The 14,175-nt window shown below is 30.4% G+C and overlaps 1 protein-coding gene across 1 annotated transcript; it reads left to right on the forward strand.

Annotated features, from left to right (window-relative positions):
- The first annotated feature begins 1,135 nt into the window (after window positions 1-1,135).
- Window positions 1,136-9,751, forward strand: LOC11408695 (uncharacterized). Its single transcript, XM_024780748.2, has 8 exons — window positions 1,136-1,387; window positions 2,638-2,885; window positions 2,994-3,098; window positions 3,211-3,294; window positions 3,630-3,958; window positions 4,186-4,314; window positions 9,311-9,553; window positions 9,695-9,751. Exons 1-8 carry the CDS (start codon window positions 1,377-1,379, stop codon window positions 9,749-9,751), a joined length of 1,206 nt encoding a protein of 401 aa, XP_024636516.2. The 5' UTR covers window positions 1,136-1,376.
- Window positions 9,752-14,175: the final 4,424 nt, after the last annotated feature.

Consider the following 14,175-nt stretch of genomic DNA (forward strand, 5'->3'; position numbering starts at 1 on the left):
AAAGAGACTTACATTGCAACTTTTTGATGATCTTAGATATAGTCTCGACTACAAGGGTGTATTAGAATAATTATTATTAAAGGAAGTATACCCCAAAAATAAAAATTACCATTAAGAAAATCGATCACATTGGATACAACTTATACCTCAAGAAACTTGGACCTCACGGAATTGCACCTCATGAAACACATACATCCAATTATAATTCGTTTTTTTGGAGAGGGCCAAATATAATTCTTATATGCAGTGCTATTTGGCACGATATAATTTTTGTCGGAAGCGTACAGAGAAATAAGTTGTCCAACAAAAAAGCTGGAAAAGCATACAAAGCCAACACATGGCCAAAATACACAGAGCGGTTGTGCATGATTAACAAATGTAAATAATTCGTCTCGTCTCGCGCCACACATCATTGTTGATAAATGAATAGAGAAAACTCTTGGAACAATATTAGTTCATTATCTCAACTTCCTTGTTAAGTGTCCCGTCTCTCTCCCCTCAAAGACTCTCCACTGTCTCATTTGCCTCCATTTTACTTTCTTTTCCTAATATTTTTTCTCTTTTTTCTCAAATCTACAATCACAATTTTTTTTCTATAGCTCGAATCTTCACTTATCACAAGTTACAAACTTTAAAACATGAGTACAACGAAGAAATTTGGAAAATAAAGGTAATCTCATCACATTCTTTATGCTTCTCTGTTTTATTTTGATTTCTTTTTCTTTTTTGCTGTCGTGTTTTGAAAATTTCTAAGTTTTATTTATCACGTTTTAAAACCATGGAAAGAATTTAACCATTCGGAAATGCGTTCTTTTTATGTTTCTCTGTTTTTTGTTTTTTTTTTTGTGTTTGAACATTTCTAAGTTTTATTTTATCACATTTCTTTTTATTTTATTTTTTAAAACCATGGAATGAATCTGACCATGCAAAAATGTGTTCTTTTTATGTTTATCTGTTTTCTTTTTCTTTTTTGTTTTTTGTTTTTTGTTTTGAACATTTCTAAGTTTTATTATCATATTTCTCTTTATTTTATGTTTTTAAACCACGGAGTGAATATGTCTGATCCTTCTTTTTTTGCATATGCATAAATGTGTTCTAAAAGTGAACATAGACTGTGATGAATCTAAAAATAAAATTAAGATTTTTTTTTTATGAATATTGAAGGTAATCACACTTAATATTCTGATTTATTTAATTACTGTTATTATTATCTATACAACAAGGATAGATGATTTTGAGAGTAAACATTGATTATGGGTGTTGATTAATGATTGACAAGAGTATATAAAACAAGGATAGATGATGAACAAGTTAAGGTAACGGTTTCACGAAATGTTGACCCGAGTGTTTTGATCAAAAGGCCAGAAAAATCAAAGATGCACGCTGAGCTACGGAGTCCACAAAAACCATACAACAACAATAAGAACAAGTCGCAAAAAAATTCAAATGATAACCCTAATTTTAATTTTGATTTACCTAAAAATGACATTGGTCCTGATAGATATGTGGTGTTAATCTTTAATCTTTGAACATAACTCGACATATGATGGGTGGTAGCGGTGCTAACTTTTAAGGACACATACAATCCATGATCGATGGTTGTGGTGGTGGGTGAGCTATGGCCGATGGTAGTGGAAAGGGAGGGTTGCAGCCGATGATGGGTGGTAGTGGTAGATATAAATTAAAATAAAAAAGTATTTTTATCTGGAAAAGGTAAATTATGGATTATTTTATTAAATTATCATTCATTCATGAAAGATAAATTAAAAAGGAAAAAGGAGAAAAAAAATATTAAATAGTTAAGGATATAATACAAAAAATAGCATTGAATGTTTCATTGGTACTCTAAAGCGGTTTATATTGTGTAATATTTTTTTCTTTCAAAACGACTTATATTTTAGGACGGATAAAGTATGTAAAAGGAAAATAAAGCTCTACATGGAAAACATCAACTCTCCCTTATAATGGCAAATAGTTCATGTTCTAGCAGCTAGCAATGGTGTGGGAGAAGTTATTTTCTTTTGAATGGATACAATAATAAATTTATGCCAGAAGTTGTTGGATGGACAAAAGAAGCTTGGTAGACAAAAAAACTTGGATATTCAAAAACTAAGATTTGGAGTAGACGGAAAGAAGGCTACCCTCACCTCAGACACAATATGTCACCCTCCACATATCACAGAATATGGCTGCCTTTTTTACAACCCTTATTCTCTTGATAAATCATTGTTTTTCTACTCTCTTTACAAAACTCAATCACAGTTTTTCTACTCTCTTTGCAACACTCAACCATTGTTTTGCTACTCTCAACCACTCTTTTGCTACTGTCCTTACCACATTAAATCTTTGGTACGCCACCCTTAATGTAACCTGATGACCGTAGTAGCTTCGATCGCGGCTGGTATCCAAATTGGATGGGCAATACAGTTTGCAACTTTAATCCCTTGTATCCAAGATGCTTATGTCCCTTGGATGGGCAATACAGTTCACCCCTGATTGGTTGCAATGTGACTGCTCAACTCATATTACTCATAGTACTTACCATTTAAGCTTTTGCTTGTAGTTTAATGTTTTAATGACAGAAATTTGGGAATGAAGATATTTAGTCCCCTTATAAAGTTTATTATGATGACCTAGGTGCGGTGGTGCGATAAATATGGCAAAAAAAATCATAGAAGAAGAAATACTGGAAATCAAAGAAGAAATAGAGAACATCGATAGGACAATTGCAATGTACAACAGTCGTATAACCTACTACCAACGTGAGGTCCTAATAGAAAAGAAATGCTTGGAAGACCAACAAGAGACGTTACTTATGGCTCAATCTAATTTGAAATGCTTTGATGGTGGTAGAACGAGCAGTGGAAGAGGAAGTGGTGGTAGAGGTCGATTCAACAGTCTTTCCTCTTTTTGTTGTCGTACTACTGTTTTGCTGATAACATCCTATTTGTCTTTTTATGTTGAAACTTTCTTTTGTTTGTAGGTTTGTCAAGGTTCTAGTGGTAGAGGTGGAGGTGGAAAGAGTGGTGGTGGTGGATGGAGCGGTGGAAGAAGAAGCAGTGATAGAGGTCGATTCAATAGCCTTATAGGAAGCGATGGTATATTTTCCTCTTTTTCTGTCGTACTACTGTTTTGCTGATAGCATCCTATTTGTTTTTTTATGTTGAAATTTTCTTTTGACAATTTTCTTTTGTTTGTCGGTTTGTCAAGGTTCTGGTGGTGGAGGTGGAAGGAGTGGTGGTGGTGGATTTGAAGGAGGTGGAAGGCTCCGTGGATTTGGTGGTCGAGGAATGGGTGCTAGTCGTGGAGGACTCAATAACCTTCCTAAAAGGGAAGATACATTTTGTTTTTTGATGTTGAAATTTTCTGTTATGTTCACAACAGGATAAGAAAAGAAATTTGCAGAATTTTATTAATTGGAAACATTAACCATATCTAATTCTCACGCACCCTATAAAATTTCCAAAAATACCCCTGGGTTTTCGGATTATAAAATCCAAAAACACCCGAAGTGAATTCCGATTCTAAAATTCGGACAATACTTATGTATAATCAACCATCAGACTCTCTAACATTTCAGCAACTTTAATCCCTTGTTGCCAACGTATGTGTTCTCGGACAAATATTAGGCTTAGTGGTCCAGCCATTCATTGGCTATTACATCGACCACTGCCAATCGAGTTTCGACCGCCATCGCCCGTTCATTTTAGGAGGTGTCATTGCAGTCGTTATTGCTGCCTTGCTCATTGCGTTTGCATCTGATCTAGGCCATTTGTTTGGTGACACCCTGGAGTCAGAAACAAAGCCACATAATATTGTCATTACTGTCTTGAGCTTATCCATGTTCGAAGTTGCAAATAATGTAGTCCAAACACCTTGTCGAGCCTTCATTGGTGACCTCGCCTCTGACGATTACAACCAAGTGATAATAGGCAACTGGTTGGTTTCTTTTTTCAAGGTTGTTGGTAATATCCTCTGATATTTAATGAGCTCTAGATTTTTTGGATTTCTGCTTAATGATTTTTATTGGACGTTGAGAACAAAAGTTTGCGAAGAGTTTTGTTTGGACCTTATAGAATCTATGTTCATCTCAATAAAGCTCCTCATCGTACTTTCTATTGTCTTCATACTCTACGTAGAAGATGTTCCACTCACGGAAGCACAACCAGAGCCACAAATTTCTAGTTTGCTCAGTTACTTGGTGAATTCAATGGCCTACCACAATCCATGTGGATGCTAATGTTGATAACGGGGATCAGTTGGGTTGCATGGTTCCTATTTTCTTTATTCAACACTGATTGGATGGGCCGTGAAGTTTGTTTTAAGAGTTTTTCACTTTTGTACCCGAAATTAAAATAAAACCTGAGACTTTTTGGTGCGGAATTGGCTTTAGGAGTAAACATAAAAGTTGTAGCCATGCATGTTAGGTTTAATTGAGCGTTGATTTGACCTCATTCTAACATCTTAAACTCTTTTGAATAAATAATTTATTTACATTAAACTCTTAAGGGTGTTATAACTACTTTGTTTCATGTTTTGAATTACTTCATTAATTTATTAAACTCTTATATCGTTATCTGTGGTTTAAATCTTCACGATTTGAGTTTTAAACCTTTAACAATAAAATAATTAAAGTTGAAATTTTCAACTCATATAGAAACTTTGCTAATAAAAAATACCAAAAAAAAATGAGTAATTGAAATTTTACAAACCTTGTATATATCACCTTAGTTGAAGGCATGATGGTCAAATATTTACATTTTTACAAACTAGTATGATACTAATGTCAAGTACGGATTAGAAATTTGAATATCACTATTTTATTTTGAAATTAATGAATATTAAAGAAATGAGAAATTGAAGGTTGGAACCCGCAAAGGTGCAAACACACAAGAAAGCTTTCCCTGATAGCAAAATAAATTGTTTTGGACAATAATGTACAAATATATGTATATCATTATTATTTATTAATTGTTTTATGTGGTTGTAAAAATATGGTGAAATATTTATTTTGTAAGAAATTTTATTAAACTATGTGGTTTTAAATAGTCAATTTCCCCCCTGAAATTGTAGGTTTCGTGAATTACCCCTCTGAAATTAACAAAACTTCAATTACCCCCTGAAATTGCATAACGTTAATCAATTTACTCCTCCGTCAAATTTTTCTGTTAACTGCATGTTTACGGTTATGATCAAATATCCCCCTGAAATTTTACACTTATGTGCAAAATACCCCCTAAACTTGAAAATTTATATTTTTTTTATCCTTGACTCAAAAGATATTAAAGGCAAACAATTAACAATTATTAATCATATAAATATTTATGGAATGTATGTTTATGCAGCTATTGGTCATATAAATCTTTATGGAAGGTATGTTACTCATGTGTTTTAAATATATAAATATATAGAAGACTTTTTTTACACAAGTTGGTAATTATGTTAGAGTATGCAGTCATAAAGTACACAAGTCTTTGATAATTGTGTGTCCATAAAGAAAATTCATAGGTTAATATCTGCAGAAGGAAGAAGAAACAAGACTTAGGTTTGTGAATTTGCAACTTAATTAATGATATAATTTTTATAATGCAAGAAATGTCATATCTATTAGCTGCAGCATGTTTAATTTTTATAATGCATGTTAAATAGATTTGTAAAAAATTTATCTTGCTCCTTTTTGATAAATATGAAATATGAATGAAAAAGCTGCACATGACAAAACCATGATTTCTTTGGCATATATTCATTCGTTTTCTTGTGAATAGAATTTTTATGACAATAGGTACAATATACTACTTGAAGAACTAAATGTATGATTTTTGGTAAGAAAAAAAATTTAAATTTTTAAGTTTATGGGACATTTTGCACATAAGTTCAAAATTTCAGGGGGATATTTGATCATAATCGTAAACAGTTAACAGAAAAATTTGACGGAGGGGTAAATTGATTAACGTTATGCAATTTCAGGGGGTAATTGAAGTTTTGTTAATTTCAGGGGAGTAATTGACGAAACTTACAATTTTAGGGGAGAAATTGACTATTTACTCTTAAAAAATTTCTAGAAAAAATCATCAAAAAAAAAATTGTATGTATAATTGTTACCATACTATGAATGATAAAGTTGGTGGATGTCTACCTTTGATTTTTCACATTCTTATAACTTTAATTAGTGAATAAATTGTTAGTTGTCTTTAAGTATATTTTATCATTTACTTACTTATTTGTATCACATAAATACGAGTCATGATTTAATGTAAAGACACATTTACGAAGACAACAATACATAAATTCTCATCTACTCCATCTTTAATGTTGTTTTTTATATCTTATTTTAAAACATGTTACAAGCACGATACTCTGGCTGACTAAGATTCAAGGATTTGGAACATATAGTTTTGAAGAAAGAAGAATTTACAGGCACCTTTATAATTACGACGAAATAAAAATTTATACTTAATTTTATAATAGTCTTATAGTTTAATTTTTCATCTTATTGCATGTGAAATTGATTTGCATTTCAAAACCTATAGAGCACATGTTTTGTTGCTTTTATTGTTTGATAAAGCTTAGTGTAAAGCCCTAATAATTTATTTTGTGTATTCATAATTATTTTATTCTATTTATGTTTTAAGAATATTTTATCTCCATTCTTTTTGATAAAATGATTCTATTATCATATGATTTTATTTAAGTGAATGAACTCTACCTTAATCTTTTATACTGCTTAGTTTTGAAGATGAAACTATTTTAAGAGGGTAATAATGTAACATTTTAGCTCATTCTTTTCCCTTGTTTTCTTCTTTGCCTCATGTCTTTCCTTCACCGTATATAATATATAAATCATGTTAATAACTATTAAGATAAGTTTATTTATGAAATATTTGGATACTAAGACTTACGTTAGTTGTAATTAGTTTTTATTTATATGTGACTAACTAATCATAGCTAGTCACATGTAAATAAAATTAATTACAATAGAAGAATTAGGTTAGTTGTGAGATTAGATGAATTAGTTTGATTGTGTATCAAAACAATTCATCATTTGGTTCTAGTGTTATGAATGTGTTGTCCATGATTGTGTATTAGTCAATATTAAAAAAAAATTGATCGATTACTTTATATATAATAAAATATTTATTCATAAAATTATGATACTTAACTAGAAGAAAAAAAACGTGCATAGGTAATCATATTTGTTGTCAAAATCATTTTTAAACCTACAATCTCAATGTTAAATGATTCATAAGCACAATTTGACTAAAAAAAGGATAATAGTGTAAATATTTTATGACTTAAAAGATCAATTTATAACAAAAAAACATAAAGGAGCAATTTGTAACAAAGAAACTTAAAATAACTAACTTGTTATAAATATCTAACTTAAACAATTGTTTTAATGTGCGCTAATGTTATCCATATTTTTGCGTAACCTTTATTCTATGTGAGATGTAATTTGCGTAAACTATGATTTATTAAATCTAAATGGAAAGAACATTACAGTGTGATGTGATTAGACACAAGTCTAAAAGTATTTTAGATCGAGCATAAAAGCTTAATTACTTTTCTTAAAAAAAAAGTTTTAGATGAAAAAAGTATACCAGATTATTTTTTAGATTGTTCTAATGTATGCAACATTGCATAGTTTAAGCTCCAATAAATGCACCATATTTATCAACATATGTTGTCCTATTTATTATTCTTTTCTTGAAAAATGATTTTTTTTTTTCTCTACCTCTCTCCTATTAATAATTTTTTATTTTTTAAAAAAAATCTTTTCTTTCATTACTTTTTTTTTGACAAATTATTTAAATACTTTGTTATGTTTTACTGACGGTTGTTACATTTTCCTGTCTTAAAAAAAAAAAGATCGTCATATGTGGTGTCATTTTATTTGGATAGATTAAGACTGATTGCTATTTTTTTTTTACAAAGACTAAAACTGATTATGATTTTTTTTTGTGGTGGTCGATGTTTGAACCTCGGACCTTGCATATATTATACATTGTTCCTACCAATTGAGTTAAGGTCACGAGGACAAAAAACTGATTATGAATAAATTAACTATATAGCGGGCCAAAAACTAAATTCTTGTAAAAGTATTTCTCAATCCTTCAAAAGAAAAATAAAGATAATTTTTTATGGGTCTCAAAAATATTTGTTTTTTGAAAGATGAGTCTCAAAAGTATTTAAACACCCTTAAACTCGTAACAAAAAATAATTGGATACAAAATATAAAACTAAATTTTGTTATTTTTGGTAGCCGACGAAAAAAGGCAGTAAGAAAATATTCTAATTTTTTGAAGGAGTAAGAAAATATTCTATTAAAAATGTAGAATGATTAACAAGAGAGTAAAAAAATCCAATTTTCACGAATAGAATAATTAATAGGACAAATATGTTTACAACATATCTCTTATCTTTTTATTCCTAAACAAAGCTTTGTTGCCCTAATTTTAACCTAATATTTTAGCAACTTTTCCCTCCTTCAAAACCTAACCATATTTCCTAATTCCCCTCCTCCAAACCCTAACCATGATTTCCTAACTTCACTCCTCCTAAAACCTATCTAATATTTTAACCTAATATTTTAGCAACTTTTCCCTCCTTCAAAACCTAACCATATTTCCTAATTCCCCTCCTCCAAACCCTAACCATGATTTCCTAACTTCACTCCTCCTAAAACCTATCTAATTGATTTCCATAAACCATATCTCCTAACTCCCCTCCTCCAAACCCTCACCAATATATTTTAATCTTTTCTCCTAAACCGAAATCTATTTCTAAAACCATACCTTTCTCTTAAACCGAAATTTCTTAATCAACATGGTTTCCAGAAACATTCAGTCTTTGCTTTCATACCAGTGCCTCACTGGTAACCATATCTTCATTCCACTCTGGTTTATACTAAATATATAGACTTTTGCTCTTATTCCTCGCTGTTGTAAAGTTTAAATCATTCTTTCAATCCCTTTTAATCTTTTGTAGGTCCGTTGGTGAAAACCCTCTTTTCGATCTTGACAAAGCAATCAACAAGCTGAGACTGAAATACAGATCATATATCCTTGAATATGACATTGATGTTGTATGTGTTTTTTGCGAAATATACCTATTCTTAATTATTTGCATTCTATTTTATCAACCTTTGTGATGTTTTTGTTTGTTATTTTTTTAGGGTGCAGTATGCTTGCCAAACATGTTTGGCGGTGATTTTGGAGATCAAATTGGGCGCTATGCAATATTAACTGATCCTAAGTCCAACAATTTTGAAGTATTAGTCGACAGAGTAAACGGAGCATTTTTTCTCACAAAGGGATGGAAAGCGATTCGTGACTTTTACGGAATCGATCTTGGTGCCTGGATTACCTTGGTTTTTGTTGGTGACGGACAGTTTGATATACAGTTGACTGATAGGTTTCACAAGAGTATCCCCTACCCGGTTTTTGATCCCCTTATGCATTTCCTTCTTGACAAGATGAATTTGCAAGCAACTTTCGATGAATATCTCCCCCCAATAACATCTCTTCTCGCTTATCGTCACAATATCACTGACATGGTTCTTGATTTCGAAAAAAATTAACTGAGTATGATGTTACTAAAGGTTGCATGGTATGATACACTTTTCGTGTCCACCTTAACTTCTTTTATTCCTTTTCCGTTTAGTTGATATAAGTTACATGGATTTCTAATTTTGCAGATTCTACTTTACACCGGCAATGTTCCGCAGATGCTTGATACCTCAAGACAACTGTGAATATTATCGACGATTGCGGTAACTTATGGGTGTGTGAGCTAACTTTTGAAACTTTTCCTTATGAACACTTCAAGATAGGACGGCGTTGGAATAAGTTTGTGGAAGCTCGCAGGCTCCGTGAAGGTGTGAAGATCAGAGGGGGTGCTCCGATGGTTGGGTCATATGATACCATCTACCTTGATGTTATTTACAATTAGTCCATGTTTAGATAAATTGTGCAACACCTTTCCAGTTTGAATTTTAAGTTTTAGTTTCTTAGAGTTTTGGAAGCATCTATTTTTTTGTCTTTGAATTTAGCAAATGTCCCTTGAATTTTATAAATAATTTAGCCTTGCTTGCTTTGGTTTTTGATTTATATATTTGTGTTTGTGCTCCTCAAACTATATTTAGTAGCATAACTTTTAGTAACATTATTAGTAACAATTACTACCTTTTGGTGACACTTTTAGTAACATTATTACTAACAATTACTAATCCTAATCTCTAAAATATGTTTTGGGTGGAATCAAACTAAAATCCTAATCCTAATTTCTCTCATTCAAGTAATAAGAAATTTCATCCACATCTCTAAAGTAACTTTTTGGTGGAAACAAACTAAAATCCTTATTTATCTCATTCAAATAATTACGGGATTTCATCCACATCTCTAAAATATGTTTTGGGTGGAAACAAACTAAAAATCCTAATTCCTCTCATTCAAGTAACTACTAAAGATTTCATCCACATCTCTAAAATATTTTTTAGGTGGAAACAAACTAAAATCCTAATCCTAATTTCTCTCATTCAACTAACCAAGAGATTTCATCCACATCTCTAAAGTAACTTTTTGGTGGAAACAAACTAAAATCCTTATTTCTCTCATTCAAATAAGTAAGAGATTTCATCCACATCTCTAAAATATATTTTGGGTGGAAACATACTAAAAATCCTAATTCTTCTCATTCAAGTAACTGCTACATTTCACCCGAGTCAACTATTCTAATCATTTGTTATGCGTCCCTAAACCTAATTTACAAGTCAATTCTTAAGTCAAACACACTGCCCCATCAAGAATATCAATTTCATATTATTTGTATTTATCTTTATCCTAAAATGTTGGGCATTTTCTAAATTTATTCCACTTCAAGTGCATCCATTTGTTCTCTGCCCTCCCTATTTACATGCCAAATTCTTAAGTAAAAAAAAAAAGTCTCATCAAAAATATTAATTTCATTTTATTCATATTAATCTTTATCCTAAAATGTTGGGCATTTCCTAATTTTGTTCCACTATTTTGTGCTTATCGTGATAAGTAATACTCTTTATTGCTCAACCATCATATCTTACTCACACGTATTGTTCGAGGGGTGGTTTAAAGATATTGATTAATGACGAGGACGACGATTATACCGATGTTGCATCAAATGTGGTCTACAAAGAAGTTTTCCGTAATGTGTAGGACTTTTTTGTGTACTATTCATTTTCTTACTTATTGAAACTATTTGCATGTCAACAAACTTCAGTTTCCCTTTTAAAATTATATGTTATGTTAAAGTAACAAAAACTGCGTCTTAGAATTATGGAACAATAATAAAGTCTATCGTAATTGACATTATGCTTTGATTCACGACAATTTTTACATTCAAGCGAACTACATTGTTTTATTTTTACAGTGAATATTTACTTCTTAAAATGACCCGTGCGTTAGCATGGGTCAATGGTCTAGTATTCTTTAAAGTTAATCCGAACGCAAAATTTTGCCCTAGATTTAACCTAACTTCTTTACTTAAATTTACTATATTAACCCTATTTAATTTAATCGCAAAATTTTGCCTTAGATTAATTTAACCCAACTTCTTTGCTTAAATTTACTATATTAACCCTATTTAATTAATCATATTTAATTTAATCAAAATGTTAATGTTAAGTGTTAGGGAAATCAAAATGAACAAATAGCTCCTAATTTTTCTCCTTAATTTTACTAAACAAATTAATTAATCTCTTATCTCTTATTCCTTAAAGTTAACCTGAACGCAAAATTTTGTCCTAGATTTAACCTAACTTCTTTGCTTAAATTTACTATATTAACCCTATTTAATTTAATCGCAAAATTTTGCCTTAGATTTAACCGAACTTATTTGCTTAAATTTACTCTATTAACCCTATTTAATTAATCATATTTAATTTAATCAAAATGTTAATGTTAATTGTTAGGGAAATCAAAATGAACAAATATCGCTCCTAATTTTTCTCCTTAATTTTACTAAACAAATAAATTAAGAGTTTTTCTACTTGCACCCTAGTTAATCATGGTTGCACCCTAAAATGACAAGATTATCCTTTCATAAAATTTGATTTTCAAAAAGCCTATTCCTTCTTTTTTGGTTACACCCCAAAACCCTTATTCCAAAACCATAATTCTCCAATCGATCGATTGTGTTCTGCGAAGATTTTCAAAACCATACTTTCTCACGTCCATTCATGATTTCAAAGAAAATTCGAAGCAAATCAGGTTAGCAAGTGTTGTTCTTCAATCGATTGTGTTTTTCTTGTTATGGGTTCTCAGTTCTGATTTTGTGTTTTCTGATTTTGTGTTTTCCTTGTTCTGCGATTCACAGTTCTGCGATTTTGTAAACTCAGTTTAAGTAGGTTCATGTAAACTCAGTTTAAGTAGGTTCGTGTAAACTCAGTTTAAGTAGGTTCATGTTAACTCAATTTAAGTAGATTCATGTAAACTCAGTTTAAGTAGGTTCATGTAAACTTAGTTTACATGAACCTACTTAAACTGAATTTAAGTTAACCTTGCCAATGTAAATTAAAACCGTAATCGTACAGTGCATCATTGCAGTTGAAGGAAAAAAATTGAAACTAGCAAATAGAAGAAGAAATTCACTTACTTATATCCAATTGAGTATGGATGAAAAATATTTTGATTCACTCTTTAATTTTCATGGAGATTGATATTGAACATCAAATTGTTTGATCGATCGCTTTGTGGGGTGAAAGAGGGTGAAACTCACTGACAATGAATAAAATTAGGGTTTTAAGAAAATTTATATAAAAGGACAATTTTGGTATTATAAATTTTTTTTAAGAAAATTTGGGTGTAACCAGAAAAATATGGGGTGTAAATAGAAAAACTCATAAATTAATATCTTATTCCTTAAAGTTAACCCGAACGCAAAATTTTGCCATAGATTTAACCTAACTTCTTTGCTTAAATTTACTATATTAACCCTATTTAATTTAATCAAAATCTTAATGTTAATTGTTAGGGAAATCAAAATGAACAAATCACTCATAATTTTTCTCCTTAGTTTTACTAACAAATAAACAAGTCTCTTATCTCTTATTCCTTAAAGTTAACCTAATTTTTTCGCGTGACTTTACTATATTGATCCTAAATTTAATTTATGCAAAATGTCATCCCTTATTATTTAAATGTTAACCCGTGACGCAATATTAACCTTAAATTTAACATAATTTTTTCGCGTGACTTTACTATATTAACCCTAGATCTAATTTATACAAAATATAATCTCTTATCTCTTATTTCTAAATGTTAACCCGTGACGCAATATTAACCCTAGATTTAACCTAATTTTTTCGCGTGACTTTACTACATTAACCATATATTTAATTTATGCAAAATGTCATCTCTTATTTCTAAATGTTAACCCGTGACGCAATATTAACCCTAGATTTAACCTAATTTTTTCGCGTGAATTTATTATATCAACCTTATATTTAATTTATGCAAAATGTCATCTCTTATTTCTAAATGTTAACCCGTGACGCAATATTAACCTTAGATTTAACCTAATTTTTTTGCGTGACTTTACTATATTAACCCTAGATTTAATTTATGCAAAGTGTCATCTCTTATTTCTAAATGTTATCTTATTTCTAAATATTGACCCGTGACGCAATATTAACCTTAGATTTAACCTTGTTTTTTCGCGCGACTTTACTATATTAACCCTGAGTTTAATTTATGCAAAATGTCATCTCTTCTCTTATTTCTAAATGTTGACCCGTGATGCAATATTAACCATAGATTTAACCTAATTTTTGTGTGACTTTACTATATTAACCTTGAATTTAATTTATTCAAAATGTCATCTCTTCTCTTATTTCTAAATGTTGACCCGTGATGCAATATTAACCCTAGATTTAACATAATTTTTTCGCGTGACTTTACTATATTAACCCTAGATTTAATTTATGCAAAATGTCATCTCTTATTTCTAAATGTTAACATGTGACGCAATATTTATGCTAGATTTAACCTAATTTTTTCAGGTGACTTTACTATATTAACCCTACATTTAATTTACCCAAAATGTCATCTCTTATTTCTAATTGTTAACCCGTTACGCAATATTAACCGTAGATTTAACCTATTTTTTTTGCGTGACTTTACTATATTAACCATAGATTTAATT

Source organism: Medicago truncatula, chromosome 4 (assembly GCF_003473485.1).
Source record: "Medicago truncatula cultivar Jemalong A17 chromosome 4, MtrunA17r5.0-ANR, whole genome shotgun sequence".
Lineage (NCBI taxonomy): Eukaryota > Viridiplantae > Streptophyta > Magnoliopsida > Fabales > Fabaceae > Medicago > Medicago truncatula.